This window comes from Terrapene carolina, unplaced genomic scaffold (assembly GCF_002925995.2).
Source record: "Terrapene carolina triunguis isolate 2854851 unplaced genomic scaffold, T_m_triunguis-2.0 Scaffold32559, whole genome shotgun sequence".
Lineage (NCBI taxonomy): Eukaryota > Metazoa > Chordata > Testudines > Emydidae > Terrapene > Terrapene triunguis.
This window is the reverse complement of record NW_020696910.1, coordinates 12,232-30,346: the sequence shown is the minus strand read 5'-3', so window position 1 is coordinate 30,346 and position 18,115 is coordinate 12,232. Positions and strand designations below refer to the sequence as shown.

At 45.4% G+C, this 18,115-nt stretch overlaps 1 protein-coding gene across 1 annotated transcript; it reads right to left on the bottom strand.

Annotated features, from left to right (window-relative positions):
• Positions 1-518: 518 nt before the first annotated feature.
• On the bottom strand, positions 519-3,814 carry LOC113409334 (class E basic helix-loop-helix protein 41-like). Its single transcript, XM_026663117.1, has 5 exons — positions 3,510-3,814; positions 3,176-3,239; positions 2,821-2,928; positions 2,397-2,508; positions 519-1,989 (listed from the first exon to the last, which is right to left on the bottom strand). Exons 1-5 carry the CDS (start codon positions 3,569-3,571, stop codon positions 989-991), a joined length of 1,347 nt encoding a protein of 448 aa, XP_026518902.1. The 5' UTR covers positions 3,572-3,814; the 3' UTR covers positions 519-988.
• Positions 3,815-18,115: the final 14,301 nt, after the last annotated feature.

The following is an 18,115-nucleotide window of genomic DNA, read 5'->3' as shown; positions in this document are numbered from 1 at the left end:
TCTATACCTTAGCTAAGAAGAAATCATAGCATAGGCCTGACCCTCTATTCCTTGTGCATCCAAAACTCTGACTGAAGCCAGTAGCAACTCTGGGTACTCAAAGCACTGAAGGACTGGGCTCAAGATCAATTCATTCATGGTCCATTTCTCAATAAAGTGCGAACGTATGTACTTAAAACTCACCTTCTCTTTCTCTCCCCCATTCTGATAATGAACCAATCCAAGTCTCTTTAAACAAGTGCAAATTACTAAGTGGAACATAGAGATACTACAGAAAAACATTTCAAAATAAGGTGCAACGTTTACTTTAGAGAAAAGCATATCCTTACTATTTTTTCTTTCTTTTCTTTTTTAACGTATTTATGTATTTATAAAGCCAAACATTAAAAAAATACTGAGTAGCAAATGTAATCCTTAAAGATTCTCAAGCAGTGGCAGAGGCCTCTAGAGTTAAGCACTCCCACCCTGCATTGAGTCAGATACTGTATGATTTTCATTTGCTTCTATATATTATTATTATTAATACACATCTCTAGAGAGGCCATAACCATAGTCTGTGACTCCCAGGGCCACTTTTTTTGCCTACCCACTTTCAAATGTCACTGACACTCTGGATCAGAAACTGAATCTGACCCTCCGGCTTACAAAACGTTTGATTTGAAGCCTGTTTCTATTTGCTCCCTTTCGGTAAATGTGGAGACAAGTTGTGATTCTCTGTGAAACACAGAAATGCAAAGGATCTTTTACAGCAGAAAAATTGGTTTGTTGGGGGGGCGGGGGGAAGGAACGCAGCAGGAGAGAACACCAAAGAAATGAAACAACCACAACAGAAACATCGTGCAAATCAATTACACTTTCTCCTTTAAAACCACAACGTGGGTGGGTGGGTTGTTTCTGATTGTTGCTGTTGTTATTTATTAGGATGGGCTCCTTCTTCCTCCCTACTAGGGAGCATGGGTGGGCTGAATCCTATGTCCCGTAGCACAGTTCAGGGGCTTTCCTTTCCGGGCTGCAAAAGATCTTCCGGGGAGGGAAGATCACTGTCCAGGCTGGGCCCGGTCTCGCAGGCAGCAGCGAAGAGATGGGGCAGGTGCTGCCCAGCAGAGACCATGTCAAGAGGCAGAAGGGCCGAGGCGGCGGCGGCGTTCGCCTTATCAGCCGGCGCCAGCACGGAGGACAGACAGGGGAAGGCGGCGGCGGCGGCCTGGGCCGGGATGCCGGAGTAGAGCAAGGGGATGGGGGCGGCGGCCGGGTACAGATATTTCTCCAGGTTGCTCTTGTCCAGCAAGGGCTGCATGTAGGCCGCGGCCGCGGAGGGCGAGATGAAGTAGAAGGGCAGGCAAAGGGGGGCGGCGGCGGCTTGCGGGCCAAAAGCAGCCCCGCCCCCGCCAAAGGCCATGAGGGAGCTGAGCAGGGCGGCGTCGGGTCTCAGCAGGGCAGCAGCCGCCTGGTGCTCCGGGCTCAGCGCGGCGGCGGCGGCAGCAGCAGGGAGCGTGGCGCTGCCGCTGCAATCCAGCCTCAGCCTCTTGGGCGCTGGGGCCTCGTCCCCGGCAGGCTCCTGTTTGATAGTCACGCCGGGCAGCCCAGCCGCTGGGCCTTTCTCTCGATCCGGCCGGCCCTCGCTCTCCCCCCCATAGCCGCTATCCGTGTCTGTGTCGTTCTCCCCGCCGAGCTCCACGGGCGGGTGAGTCCGCTGGATGACAGGGACGCAGTTAGTCTGAGCCTCCAGCTTTTGCCCGGTGCGATCTTGTGTACAGGAGGAGGAGGATCCTTTGCTCACGGGGACCTGTGGAGTCAACAGCTGGGGGCTGGGTAAGAACTGAGTGGAAACCGCGTGCAGATGGTTTACGAGCTGGGCACATCTCTGCTCTCTGGGAGTCCAGCTTTCAAACCTGGAGAGGTATTGCAAGACTTCTTTGGCGCACGTTTGAAATCCCGAATGGAAAGCATCCAGGTCGCACTGAATGGGGGACTTCATAGACCGCTCCCCTGTGATGGAGAATATGGGAGGGGGAATGCAAAGAAAAGTCAGCATAAAAACAGCTGCTCTCACCGGCATGGGAGTCCCTGCTATTGGGCTTGTCCTTTTAAGTCAAAACAAAGGTAACTTCAGTGATTTCTTAGGGAAGTCTTTCAATCCAGGCTACCTCGCCTCATGGGGCACAAATGCCTATATTTGCTGGGAGTTAACATGGCAATGTGGCTGGTGACATCTCATTGGAGGTCAGCATTTTGGCCAGATAATACACTAAGCATTTTATTATATTCCTTTCAAAGCACATGAAAAAAAAATTCAAAGGACTGCCCCTATGAATTATAGTATTATGAGATCTCCAATTTAACAACCATGTCTCCTGAGTATGTTTATGTGCTGGCATCTTCTGAAACTGACTTACCATTCTGTAAAGCAATTATATTCTGATGCTGTTGCTCCGTTAAGGCTGTTAAAGCTTTCAAGTGTTTCAAAGTTAATTCCAAAACTACAGCTTTCTCCAGATGCCCCAATGTCTGAAAAGTAGGGGGGAAAGGGACACTTGGTAACTAACACAATACAATTGCCCATTATATTCTATGTCCCTAACTTCAGGAACCTCCCTTTTGAAAGGAGTATTATATTTAAAGCTTCTGGTTTTACATAAGCATGTTAGAAATGATTGCTGCTTTAAACTGAAACACATACACATACACCTCTGTAGAAAACCTTTACCATCCAACACAAGTCATACTTTTTCAGCTCTACAGTTCCTGTCCTTAAATTTTAAGATAATCACAAAGAACATATTGTATAATGCTTCCCACAATGAAATATATAAACCTTACCGTCAATTTCAGATGCTCAGGCAATAAATCTTTTAGCTGAGCAATGCATTCATTAATCCTGTCTCGCCTCTTCTTTTCTATCAATCTGTGTGGCAGTTTGTATGTTTCCTAATTAGTAAAGTCAGGAAAAGCCAAATGTTACATTCACTTAATATGACAATCAAAACAAAAACAAATGTCCACATGTAGTGCAAATTGCAAAGCATGTATAGCCCTCCCTTGTATGCTTGTTCTCCGGTAGGCACACTTATAATTCAGGGGAAGTTAAAAGGGAAGAAACTTGGATGCGGTTATGGGTAAAGCTATGCTATAAAAAACACCGAACCCCAATTAAGTATCAGAAACTTATTCTTACCTTACTCTCGTCTCTTTTCATGCCTCTTTTGGGTTTGCACAAATACAAGGATGGATAGTCCAGTCTGCAAAAATGAAAGAGATCCAATGGTAGTATGTCAATGAGCTACCTATCACTTTCATAAGTGGGAATATATACATACAGAAAGAAAAAAAACATAAGATATGCATATAATATTGCACAGCTCCAAAGATAGTCCCCGACTGCAAAAAAGAAGACAAGAATCAGACACCATTTAAGAACAATCTATCTTTTCAATGCTTTATATCAGTTTCTTAAAAAGAAACGAAACACTAGTGATAAGAGACAGAGATATATTGCACTGGCTCCTTACCCTATAAAATCCACATGTTCTAGCAACTGCCTGTCTTGCAAACGAGGGATTCCTTCATCCATGTTTGACAACAGCTGATTTTTTGTTGTTGCTTTTGATTGAATCTGTGGGATGCTGAGAGTCTTTGGAGATCTTTGAGCAAAACTGTGCACATGCAGCCTCTGTCTCTCTTGTGCACTGGGGAAAGTGTGAAGCAGTTTGTCTCCCCTCCCCTCTCTCTCTCTCTCTCTCTCTCCCACTCATACAGTCACAGTCACACACTGTGCTGGTAGTTTGCACTCACTGATCAGTGTTTGGCCACAGGGCACGCGCGTCGCCAGCCAGACCAGCACCCAGCTCACGTGCGGAACGTACCATACAAGCTCCAGACTAGGGGTTTGGGTGGGAGGGAGAGGAGGCGGGGACAATTGGTCCAGGCGACCGGAAAAGAAAAACAACTTTGTCCAGCTATTCATCTTCCAAATGGCAATGCAGTCAGCTGAGGTTTCCTCCTGTAAGGAAATCAACGCAGCACTCCTGATCACGGTGCATTTAGTGTCTGGGGGTTGGTTGCTCTTTAGTCTAGTCAGTTTATGGACTGGGGGGGATAGAGATTTCACATATAGCATAAAGGATGCTGGATTTAAAAGCGGAGGCACAACGTGGTGGTCCTGTGCAAAAAGCAAAACGCGTTGGGAGGAAAAATCCGTAGTGGGGGAGACCTTAGTTTGCCAAGATGCAATTTTCAAATCATTTGTCTGGAAAGTGATTAAAATGGTGCATTCAAAAATGTCCTTTTATTCCTGAGCTACACAGATCTGCCAAGTCCCATTTAGGGAGTTTAAAGTTTGTCCGTTTGGTGACGAGAGATTATTTTGCCCGTTTATTTCAATGAGCCATTTATAATCTCGTGGGTTTTTGTTTAATCTGTCTCGTGCAGGTGATCATAAACGGCCTGTAACTCTTCATATTGCCCTTTAGAAAGAACCAGGAGCGCCCTAGTTGAGGCTACCGATTACAGCGAGTTGATGTCTGTAGGTGCAAATCAGGAGCGTGCTCTAGTGGTTTTATGACTGTCACAGACTACATCGCTGTTGCAAAGGAGTTGTCAGGAGAGGCAGAGAGAGGGGGGGGTGACATTGGGAGAGGACTTACACTGAAGTGAAATGTAATATTAATCACTCCCCTGTGAACGTCCATTGCTCTGTGTTTCTGGTGGTACGTGCCCCTCCTGTCCTCCTCCCCTCCCTTCTCCCAACACACACACACTTTCTCTTAGTCTGATAATGAACCCTGGATGTGTGCGCATAGCCCACGTTTACTACCACTGGCACCTAAAAACCCTCCTCCTTAATCCTGTCTCAAACGGGTACACGCACAGGGCTAGCAACGTGATCCGACCTGCCGCTGCCACATCACAGCGGTGAGAGCCCTTGCTCTGGAGCTGCTGCTGCTGCACCCGCTGCCTAGGGAGAAATGCAAACGCAGCTGCAGAAGCAGGAGTATTTACCCGCTCCCCAGAGAGAGCCCAATGGAAATGACTCAGTGCAAGTCAAAGTATAGGTGGGAGGAATCTGCGATGCTAGGGACTCCTGCTGCTTGTGGGAACAGCAACCAGCCACGGTTGCTAAACCAGCCACCGGCATTATATACTGTCTCCCCAGTGCTGATTCCCTGCGGAAATTAGATTGCAAATGAAAATGACCGTAAAGCAGGGGTTGTATTAAATCTACATACATGGGGATGGAGAGATCTGGGCTCTGGTGGGGTGTTAAGAGCTCCTGCTGGAAGTTAGCAAACGCAGGGGCAGGTTTATTTTCTCCCAATGGAGCTCAATGGAAACCACACACTGTAAATGGCAGTAAATGAGGAGATCTACATATGGATGTCAGTGTTGCCAGCCCTCACAATTTTCTGGGGAGTCTCTGGATATTTGGGGTTTTTTTTAAAGCCCCAGCTCCTGTAGGCATGTGATTACATGAGAATCTCACCTTTCTTTTAAAAATGACTAAACTTCTAACAGCTCAAGAACAAGACAGCAAATTAAAAAACTCCATATTTATTATATTTTAAAAAATCTCATGATTTTTAAAGCCATTCTTATGATTTTGGGAAACCGATTCATGATTTTGGTTTGCTTGGCACTGTTACATATAGGGTACATGAAGTGTGAATGAGGATTTAGGAGTGGAGAGGGCTGTAGTGGGGTGTTAGGAGCTCCCAGAGGTGGTGCTAGCCCATTGGGGGCCCTAAGCAGGAATATTTTGGTGGACCTCCCCCACACACAACACATTATTGGTATGATCAGGGCCCTAAGCAATTGCTTAGTCTGCTTATGCCTAGCACCGGCTCTGGGAGCTCCTGCTACTAGTGAGAAAAGTAAACGCTGCTGCAGGGGCAGGATTGTTTAATTTCTTCCCAGTGATCCTGATGGAAATTACGCATCGTCAGTGAAAGTCAATCAGGAGATACACCATGCATAGGGCCCTACCAAATACACAGCCATGAAAAATGCATTATGGCTTATGAAATCTGGTCTTTTGTGTGCTTTTACCATACTATACAGATTTCACAAGGGAGGTCCTGACCCAAAAGGGAGTTGCAGGGGGTCAGAAGGTTATTTTAGGGGCCCGGGGTTGAGTCGGGGTATTGACACCCTTACTTCTGTGCTGCCTTCAAAGCTGGGCGGCTGGAGAGTGGTGGCTGTTGGCCAGGCACCCAGCTCTGAAGGCAGCACCCCGCCAGCAGCAGCACAGAAGTAAGGGTGGCAATACCATACCATGCCATCCTTACTTCTGTGCTGCCGCTGGCGATGACTCTGCCTTCAGAACTGGGCTCCTGGCCAGCAGCCACCGCTTTCCAGCTGCCCAGCGCTGAAGGCAGAGCCACCACCAGCAGCAACGCAGAAGTAAGGGTAGCAGTACCGCAACCCCCCCCCCCCACACACAACTCCTTTTTGGGTCAGGACCCCTACAATTACAACACTGTGAAATTTCAGATTTAAATAGCTGAAACCATGAAATTTACTATTTTAAAAATCCTATGACCGTGAAATTGACCAAAATGGATGGTGAATTTGGAAGGGTCCTAACCAGGGTGTATACATTCAACGGTGCTTGGGTGTAGCAAAAGGAGTTATGAAGCTCTAATGCAGTGGTTCTCAACCCGTGGCTTGTGGGCCACTTGCAGCCCAATCAGCACATAGCTGCAGCCCATGTGACATCCTCAGGGCCATACAGGTAGTATATATATTGTGTGGGTGCAGTCCACATAACACATAGAGAGCTGTCTATGTGGCCCACAATGGTAAATAGGTTGAGAACCACTGCATTTTGAGAGCACTTGCTGCTAGGGAGAAAAGCAAATTATTGGGTAGGCTAGATTGTACACCTTCTTCCCAGAGTGAGTTCCGTGTAAATTACACATTGCAAGTGAAAATTGCCTGGCTATTGGCATGTGACAATGGTACATGCTCACATAGTTGTTTCCTTCTAATACTGAACAAGGAACTTCATTAGAATAAGGAAACAATATATTTCCTCAAACTCTCTTGTGTATCTCTCTGCTTCATTTTAGAGCTTCTACCTAGAATCAGCCCTGAACCCTTCTACCTTGCTTCCTACTACATTTTTAAAGAACCAGTACACTAATCATCACTGATAATAGGGTGATGGGCCCATTAGAAATTCAACAGATAAGAGAAAGAGAGATGTGTCTGCCTCTGTCATCTATTACCATCTACATATACATGTGCATGATGGGGAAAGAGCTTTGCTGTGATGTTAGAAACTCTTGCTGCCTATCAAGAAATGGACGTAGATTTAACGTCTCCCCAGGGTGATAGCCACTGAACCAGGACCTTATACACATAGGCCCCAATTCATACTTGTGCAGGGTGACCAGATAGCAAGTGTAAAAAATCAGGACACGGGGTGAAGGGTAATAGGTGCCTATATAAGAAAAAGACCCCAAAATTGGGACTGTCCCTATAAAATCGGGACATCTGGTCACCCTATACTTGTGGCAGTGAGGAGCCCAGCACAGGGGCTGATGAAAAAATAAAGGTGCATCCTGGGGTAATTAGGAGCCAGTCGGGCCCCAAGCGAAAATTAAGGCAGCCCTGAGAGCTGCCCTAACTTGTACTGTTAATCCACGGCCTCTGTGGACCTTGGAGGAACTCAGACCTGGCCACACTCCCTCTTACACCCAGAATGCCCTCTGGCCTCTCCTGACATCCCAGAATGCCCCCTGCTCCCAGAGCCAGATGGAAGGGTAGGGCTTCTGTGACAGGGGTATTCCCTAGGGTGTGCAGTGCAACTGTGAATTAGGCCATAATGTGCTGGGCTGGAGAGCAGGTCTCTGAAGCATTTGGAAATCCTGTTTGGCAGAGATTACATGCCTGCTGTATTATTCCTCTCCCCTTTACTTCACCAGACTGCCGCTGCAGCTGCTGCTGCCTGGCTCAAGCACAGATCCTTTACACAGTGCTTGACTGCATGACAGTGGTGGTGGCAGGCCTGCCACGTCTCACTTCTTTTTAGGGAGACTCCCCTCCTTTCGAGTGAGCAGGTTTTTCAAAATAGCTCACTTGTATTGAGGAAGCCTTTTGGTTTTTGTGTCTCAATGGAACTTTAAACCATTCTGTCATGTACGTTGTCTCCTAACCTTGTGCTGGTGGCGCTGGTGGGGATATGTTAAATATCCCCCCCCACCCCACCCCCTTCCCTAAACTACCAACATCTAGGTTCTGAACATAGCAAGAGACTTGGCAGTGGGACGGCAAATATTTTTTCTATCTAATCTAAGAGGTGATGCTCTAGGCACACCATGACAATGGGTCCCACAGCTCCACCTCATTTTGGGCCATCATCCCCCACCTGGAGTGACAGTGGCAGAGAGGGATGGGCAGCAGCATGGGCTTCCTTATTGCCCCCAGGAGCAGCAGTGTCTTCTCACCTTTGGAATAGCAGGTCCCCTCCTTTCCATGGAGAGGCAGGGGGCCAAAGGGGAGCGGACCCCCTGTTGGAGTACTTACCTCAGCAGCCAGGGGTGTGTGGGCCAGGTTTGAGGCATTCTTCTCTTGCCACACACAGATCCCACTGCTAGGTGGTATTGATGTCCGCTGGAGTTAACATTCTATTGAGATCCACGGGTCAGTCTACAGCTCTCAAAGCTATTGTTTCAGGCTCTCTGCAGACTCAGGCAGACATTGTTTTGGTTACACTCATGTTACATTGTTAAGCTTCTCTTCACACCTATGAGGGATAGAAACATGCTCTGGGGGGGAAAAAGCATCTTAGATTCTGACCTCATTGTGTGATTCCAGGAGCTGTGGCCTGAGCACAGACCTATAATGACTTCATCTGGCCTTGTCAAAGAGTGGAGAATGAAATCACAAGGCCCACAACCACCCCAGGTGTATCACCATTAAAAGTCAATCAATTTACAGTAGGAGGGAAAAGGCCCACAGTGAGGGAAGATCTGTCCTTTGTACTGCAAAAATTGTCCCTGGACCCCACAAACAAGGTATGGGGTGGATCTTATAAGTCAGTGGAGGCAGGTGATACCAGAAAGTGCCCAGGTAAAATTGGCACATAAAGGTGACTTCAGAGCCAGTTTAAGTAGCAGGCAAAGATCATGATTTATCTAATTCCAGTATGTGTGCTGCCTGCCACGAGAAGCCTCCACTGCTATTGGGAGAGGAAAGAAATTGCTAATGTTGTTACTTTCCCTGGATTTTACTCAATAATATTTCTAAGGCTGCTATGGCCAAAGTTCTGCCCACAGAGCCCTGCAACATGGTCCAGGCCTGACCTCATCTCCAGCAGGAAGGTGTGATACCAGTAGGGTTGCTAATTTTGGTTGGATGTATTCCTGGAGGTTTCAATCTTAAATTGAAGATTAATCTTTAATTCCTGGAGACTCCAGGACAATCCTGGATGGTTGGCCACCCTAGATCAAGGGCTGTATGTTATGACATGTGCTCTCCCTAAAACAGACAGGGTAGGAGTTATTGAACATGGCAGGAAGGGCTTGACAAAAACAATGGACTCTTCTCTAATAAACAACTTGATTGAAATAGAATCACTGTAAGGTAAGGATTCTTCCTTGGACTCTCAGTTGGGCTCCTTGTGGAGTTAGGATCTCTCCAGTGCTAATGGGGACTAGGTGGGGCAGGCAGTGAGTGGGGCAGAGAGGGATACACTACCCCAATTCACCAGCCCTGTAGAGATGAATTGTAAAAGACAATATAGCCTGGGTCTCTATTACTTTTTCTGGTTCTATATCGTCTTTTCTGCACCCTCTTCCTGCACAGGGGAAACCATTTAAAGGTGTTTTCAAGGGCAGACGTAGCCAGGAGAAGCGTTGGTTGTTTGGCTCTTCTACAACATCCCGACCAAGTGGAAAAGGGTGAAAGAGCCAGGGATCCTAGAGCCTCTGTGGCGTGGCACAGTTTCTCTGCCTGGGGGAACTTGCCTCTTGTGGATCCCAAGGGATCTGTGGGGCTTGGGGGCAGAACTGCAGCCCATTCCATGGGGAGAAACCTCCCACAAGAGCCTTTCTTCCTTTAGCCCCCTCTCCTTGGCTTTTCCACCAGAGGGGGTGATCCAGACCATTATTAGGAGTTAAATATAGCAATGTCTTAGCATATGTCTACACTTCAAGCTGGAAGTGTAAATTCCAGCTCACGGAGACAAACCCATGCTAGCTTGATCAGAGCCATGTGTAGCCATGGCTGGGCTAGCTGCAGGCGGGGCTAGCCACTCAGATAGGATCGTACTCGTATGGCTAACCTCTTCTGCCACTCATGCCGAGCAGCTACACTTCTATTTTTGGTGCACTTGCTCAAACAGAGCTCTATGTCTCTACACCTCCAGCTTGAAGTGTACATATACCCTGAGTGCGACAAGTTCTGTGCTCTCAGTTCAAGATCTGACTAGGGTCTTGCGCCAATGACATGATCCCATTCAGTTTCCGATGTGTATCTCTATGGCTGTGGTGTTCATTCTTGCTGATGAGTGTAGATTTCCTGAGTGGAGAGAGGAGGAAAACTAGATGTGATGTTGTCTTTGGCATCCTACTGCTCATGCCATTGATCAACAGCAAACACACTGGCTAGGCAATAGGCAAGTGAAAGCCAATGGCAGTTCCCAGCCTGCAAGTGCCACCATCACAACATGGTGCCTTAAGGACCTATAATAAACTGTGATTATTAGGGGGAAATTGGCCATAAAGAGTAAATTGAACAAAATAAAGTCAGAGTACAGCTATCGACTTCCCTTGGGTTTTATGAGTTTAACTGATCCATTTTAGTTTAAATGGAAACTAAATCACATAACTTATCTATAGTATTTTAAAATGCTAGTCAAGAATATTCTGCCAACATAATGTACTGCCACTTTTGAATAGTTCTTAAAACTATCAGGATGGCACTTAGAATCCTCTCTCACGTATCTGCAACCCATTTGAACTCCATAGCAAGTGGAAAAGCCCATGGGAGGGAGATAAGGAGAGGATCCCTTGGGAGGGAATAGGCTGCAGTTCTGCCCTGAGCCCCACAGATCCCTTGGGAGCCACACAAAGCAAGTCTTCCCTATGCAGGACCCTGTGCCACCACACAGGCTGTAGGACTCCTGGCTCCCTCCTCCTCTTCCACTACGTCGGGATGTCGCAGAACAGAAATCTACAAAGGCCTTTCCTGGCTACAGCTGCCCCAGGATACTCAATTAAATGGAACCCCCTATGCAGGGGGAGGGTGCAAAAAAGACAATATAGACCCAGAAAAAGTAATACAGATCCCAGCTGTGTTGTCTTTTACAATTAATCTCTGCAGGGCGGGGGGAGGGGGTGGGCATTGTTAAACTGGCTCTGAAGCCACCTTTATGTGTCAATTTTATCTGTCCACTTTCAGGTAACACCAGCCTCTGTTGCCAATAGGATTGTAGACATAGAAAACCAAATCTCAGGTGCTCTTCTAAGGAGAGGTCTGTTGAATAAGGTATGGGCTTAGGGGTCAGGATGAATGGGCATCTTCTTTGTGGCATCATCTCACTGAGTAACCCAGCCTCTATATCTGTTTTTTTGTGTGTCAAACGTTGGGAATAATGCATACTTCACCAAGGTGTCATGTTTGCAAAGTGCTTTGAAATCCTTGAGTATATAAAGCATTCTTAGTACAATGAACTTGTGCACTTCTTGAAACACAGCATGAAAATGACCAGATGAGCTCCGTTTGAATGTGACACATATTGAAGTTTCCAAATGCAAAATAGTTAGGTTTTTTGGACTTGAAAGGACTGTTTTTATATTTATAACTTTTTATGGGAACCACGTAGCCAAATAAGTATGGGTTTGTAGTTTCTTTACAAAGGCACCATTGACTGCGAGCTAGAACAGCCAGTGTTTTAGGGCTCCAGCTTTTCATCTCTTGAGATTTACATTCAATTTCTGATTAGGTCACTAGTGGAAACAAGCTTGAAGGTAGTCATGGACTCAGATATTTGAGTTGTGGCTGCTATCTCCCAAATTCTTATAAACTAAGCAGGGAGAAGCCTAGTAAATTCCTGCAAGGAAGACTCCAAAGGAAAACTCGGGGTGCTAGAGGAGATTGTATTAGTGATTCAACAGGTGGCATTCTTTTTCCTTAGGATGACATTCCTCTCTTGCTGTGGGTTTTCAGAGGGTGAATAGCATTTAAGCAGGCTCTTGGCACAGGTAAATTTCAGCCTTAGTATGAAGCCAGCATCCAACCATAGTATTATGGAATTATGACATAGTGTCCTTGTTCTAAGACCCTGTGGAGGAAAACTTCTTAAGCCTGCAATAACCTGTCCCTGTTAAGCACTGAGGACTGTGTGGAGAGAGCTACTCTACTGACTAATGCAGGCATCAGAACCAGGTGAGTTTCATTACTTCCTACTCAGCAAAGTTGAAGGGTTGAGAGTCCTTTCTGAAGGAGGAAGCTAGAGAGAGGGACAGGCAGTTATCAGGGAACAACCTGCTAAAGAAGGAACTGGAGCCAAGGTTTTGTTTTGAACCTGCTTCAGATTTTTGTTGTTTGTGTTAAGTCTGATGAAAATGAGTAAAAGGAACCACTGCAAAGGGGTGAGTTGTGTAGCAATTTACACCATGTGTGCTGCGCTGTTAAAGGGTGTGAACTCTCCCCTCATTCATAGGATGCTGTGCTCTTGAAGACATCTCTCTTGGCTTAGATATAAAACTCGGTTCTTGGTCCTTTGTGATAAGTAAAGGTCCTGTACTGTTTGGGGCAAGAGTAGGGGCATTATAACCTTGGTGTCCTGGCCAAATTCAAATCTAGGTAACTACAATCTTCCAACCTAATTCCACCCTGCAGCTTCAATTGGATTACTTATTGTTGTCCCTTCTGCCAAGCAGTGGTAGAATTTGGAACTTGAACTTGTCCAGTTCCTTGTTGAGATTGAAAATAGTGATGCAGAGGCTAGGCTGTTTCTTTCTTTTCTGTTTTATTAAGAATATTTAGATAAATCCTGTTCACCTTGAACAAGGATGCAGACACATCAGAACCATTTGCAGAACTTCAGCTGACACTTTGCTGTGCCCAGCATGATAGGCAGAATCTTCTCATTTGTGTCTCTCTGGATTTGTCCACACTAGCCTTTGTCTCTTAAAATTTCCCACAGCTACTTCCACCACTGAAGCTTCACTTTGGGCTAAATTCTGTCCTGACTTACCCCCGAAGCAAACGGTGGCCCCGGTTCTAGGCTTTGAATCAGCTATGCTCAGTACAGCTCAGGAGGGTAGCTGGGAGCCATTCTGATGGAGGCTGTTCAGTTTCCTGGCAGAAGACAGAGCAGCCCCAGGGCTGCTTTTACCTTGTAGCTGCTGCCCCAAATAGCTGGAGCATAGTGCACTCCAACTGCACCCCTTCCTTCTTCTGAAACGTTTCTTCCCATCTCTGGCCTTACAACACCGGTGCTGTTATACTGGCCTTACAACACTGGAGTTCCTCCATATGCCACGGGCTTTCTCTAGTATACAGGGGTTGTAGAAGAGCCAGAAATGGGTTCAGTAGGTTTCACTGACAGGGCAGAGTTTGCATGTGGTACTTCCATCTAAATACACTGGGTCCCATGCAGAATATAGTGTATATAGAGATATCTTTTTAGGTTGTTTTTAAAGAGCATAAGATGAGTGCATCTTATAAAGAAATATCTTATTTGCTTTTTTATTTATAAGACTATTAAAATTAGAATGACTGAGTGGGTGCTTAGCATTAGACTGCCAGCAGGTAAGGAGTCTGAATGCAGCGTATCAGTAATCAGTGTTTTTGCTCACTAATATTCATTCGTAGGCGCTACCGTCTCATTGTAGTCTTGTTAAAATAAGACAAAAGGACCCTTAATTGAACTTGCATGTGAAATTCCTGCTTGTGCATTTCAAAGAGCACAACTCCTGTATTGCATTAGATTTCTGAAATACCCTGTAGCATTAAGAAAATAGATGATATGGCCCAATCTATTTGTAATTCTCCTCCTGAGTTTTCTTAAAAGTAAATGACACATTATAAAAATCCAGCTGACCAAAAAAGCTAGCTCTGGCCAGTCGTTTCAGGCTAAGCTAATGCAATTATCATTCTCATCCATATTGTCATGCAGTTAGTCCCGCTGAGTATATCCCTCAAGTGTCCTGATTTTTCATCATAAATTCTCTTTGTTCCTCTTGAAGTATTACTCCCTGATTAAGGGATGTGATTTGAGAAACTTAATGTCAGATTTTAAAGTGACAGTTGATTTTTCCCTTAGCAAGTTTGTTTTCTGTGGGAAAGTACTTACATTATATTGATGTATTTCCAGGCTCTTTTTATTGTTACTTCTTTGTAGACGCTGTTCTTAATTTTGCTGAAAATACTGTCGAGCTTGTGCTCTCAGCAAGTGTAAACGAGTCCACTTGTAGGCTTTTCTGTATATTGGGAAAAGATGTGAAGTGAAAGTTAGAACCAGGACTGAAAATTCCCTCCACAGTTTGGCTCACATGGTTACAGGGAATTATAATTCCTCACATGCCTTCTCACGTGCCATGGACATAGGAGTTGCCACACTGGATTGAACTAGTGGGCTGTTTACTCCTGTATCCACTCTCTGACAGGGGCCAGCAGCAAATGCTGCAGAGGAAGCTACAAGCAGCTCCATAATGGACAATTATAACCTGCCCATAGGAAAGATTCTTCCTAACCCCAGGCATTTAGCACTTGAAGGATAAGAGTTTATATCCCCTTTATTATACTATCTGATGTAAATGTTCTCATAACCCATATAAATGTCTATTCATTTTTTTAAAATCCTGCTAAGCTCTTGGTCTCAATAATATCTTGTAGCAGTGAGTTCCACATTTAACTATATCAGGGATCAGCAACCTTTGGCACGCGGCCCGTCAGAGAAATCCGCTGGCAGGCCGGGACGGTTTGTTTACCTGCAGCGTCCGCAGGTTCGGCCAATCGCAGCTCCCACTGGCCGCAGTTCACCGTTCCAGGCCAATGGGAGCTGTGGGAAGCGGCAGCCAGCATATCCTTCAGCCCACGCCGCTTCCCGCAGCCCCCATTGGCCTGGAATGGTGAACCACGGCCAGTGGGAGCTGCGTTTGGCCGAATCTGCGGACGCTGCAGGTAAACAAACCGTACCGGCCCGCCTGCGGATTTCCCTGATGGGCCGTGTCAGGGTTTCCTTCCCACTCTGAACTCTGGGGTACAGATGTGGGGACTGGCATGGAAGACCCCTTAAGCTTATAAGTACCAACTTAGGTTAAAAAATTCCCCAAAGTACAAATCCTTTCCTTGTCCTTGGACGGTATTGCTGCCACCACCAAGTGATTTAGACAAAGATTCAGGAAAAAGACCACTTGGAGTCCCTATTTCCCCAAAATATCCCCCGAAGCCTCTTCACTCCCTTTCCTGGGGAGGCTTGAGAATAATATACTAACCAATAGGTTAACAATGTGAGCACAGACCAAACCCTTGGGTTTTTAGGATACTAAAAATCAATCAGGTTCTTAAAAGAAGAACTTTATTATAAAGAAAAAAGTAAAAAGAATCACCCCTGCAAAATCAGGATGGATGGTAACTTTACAGGGTAATAAAAGATTTAAAGCACAGAGGACTCCCCTCTGGACTCAACTTCACAGTTACAAAAAAACAGAAATAAAACTACCTCTTAGCATAGGGAAAATTCACAAGCTAAACCAAAAGATAATCTAATGCATTTCCTTGCCTTCACTTACAATTTCTGTAATTTTATATGTATCGTTTCAGGTATCTTTTTAGGAGCTGGTTTACCTGCTTGGTCTCTCTCTCTCTGTCCCGAGAGGGAACAAACAAAGAGAGCACAAACAAAACCTTCCCCTCCTCCTCCCCCCCAGATTTGAAAGTATCTTCTTTCCCCATTGGTCCTTCTGGTCAGGTGCCAGCTAGGTTAATTGAACTGATTAACCCCTTACAGGTAAGTGATTCTGTACCTCAGGCCAGGAGGGATTTTATGTTACTGCACACATAAAGGTTGTTACCTTTCCCTTTATATTTCTGACAGGCCGCGTGCCAAAGGTTGCCGATCTCTGAACTATATGTTGCAGAGTGCATCCACATCACTCCAAACACATCCAGTGATTTACAGTTCATTTCTGGAATCTAATAAAAACTCCCTTCTCTCTCTCTTTCTATATTCTCTTCAGCCAACTTTGCTGACTTGGACTTTGTCCTCTCCTCCCTATAGCATCCAATCAGCCAACACCAGTTTCCTTAGAGTTCCTTCCCACAGTCTTGCAATTCTTTGCAGCAGATTCTCATACTCTCCTGTCATCTGGAACAGCCTTCCTGAGATATATTGCTCCACCTCTTAAGCCCTCATTGCACTAGATCCTCACCTACTCCATCCCTTTGACACTGTTCTGGTGGCAAAAAGAGGCTGGAAAGATGGTTTGAATTTACTTTGAACAAAACACTTTCTGTGGCACTATCTGCACTATACATTTCACTGTGTTTAATCACTGTTCTGAAAACCGGAGGTGCCCCAACCACGTCATACTATGGTTTGATCTTGCTAGTGTGATCAGAACCAAACTCTTCGAAAACAGTAGAGCTGGGCAGGAAATGGTTTTCCCATCCTACAAAAATTGTCAAGATCTTGGAGAGTTTCCAGTTTTGTATCAGGACAAAACCAAGGCCTTTAAAAGATTGTAATAAAAAGAATGCAGAGAGCGAACCTCCCCAGAACAGTCAATAGCTGGGAGGCAGAGCACTCACATAGGATGTGGCAGACTTGATGGTTGGGGCACTTCGTAGGATGTGGGAGACTTAGGTTCAAGTCCTTCCTCTACCTGAGTTGGACTAGGGACTTGATTCTGAGCATTTCACATTCCATGGGAGTGCTCTGGCTATTCTGGGGTATGGTGTCTCTCTCTCTCTCTCTCTCTCTTGATTTTGACCAAAGACTCCATCCTGGGCCTGAGAAACCTTTCCCAATGAAAGTTTTGTCAAATTTCATCCTTTCCCATGACGAATCTTGGTTTTGACAAATCTACAGTTTTCAAAGAAAAAATGTTAGTCAAAAATTTTCCAACCAGCTCTAGAAAACAGGCATGTTAAGGAATAGTGCTCTAACTCTCGTAAAGCTTGAAGCTACAGCATTGCTCCTTCACAAGGTTTGCTTCTGTCCATACAAGGCAAAACCCCAAACTGTGTTTTAACATGGTCAGGTCACTGCCTTGTCCAAGCAAGGAGCTCAAATACAGTTATATCAAAATTTTGTCTACACTAGAAAATGTAGTATTCATATGGCCGCTTTGGCCACCAGTCTCAGTGAGTGCACCGTGTAGACAGGAGTAAGGGGTCATGACAAACTGCTCTGAATAGTGTTAGTGGCTAAAACTCCAGCTGGCAGTGTAGATTAGACTTTCCTGGGGTGCTGTCACCAACTAGGTAAGTGATTAAGAAAACTAAAAAAAAAAAAAAAAAGTCTAGTGTGTACAATGGTGTAGTGGGACTTGAAAAGAAATGTGAATAAATGTTCAGTTAAGAGAATAGCTGCATGCATGAGATAGAATAAAGCTCATTTAAATGTACACAGTGTCTATATTGTACCATCTCAGCATATATTTTATCATCCCTACAATCTGCTAAAAGCTACCAGAGAGATGCATGCTGGAAAATGCACTGCTGTTGCAGAGAGCACTGCTAAACCTGTGGTTACCCATTTAAGTTACTTATTGATTCATGAGACAAAAGGTTGTTTTCTCTTGCCCTGCAGTTTCAATTTAAGGTTTGATATTCCCTGAGCAGCTGAAGTCTGAATACATGACTTCCCCTGACATGTAAAATGACCCATACAGATATGAGACAGACAACTGAGACACACTCATCCTTAAGATGACGTCAGTGGTATTACTGTATGGACTTAGTGTAGCTGACTCGACATTGGCATATTTTAGACTCTTTGCAGTCAACTGTATTGTAGGTGGGACTGCCAATATCACCCACCATTAAGGCCCACACTTCCCCTTGCAAGACCCTGTCTTTTAGTTGTCTGTAACTTAGAGTTTGGCAAACCATTTTTGCAGAAATCTTCCATGCTGGGTGTCTGCCTCAGGCTGAATTGTTC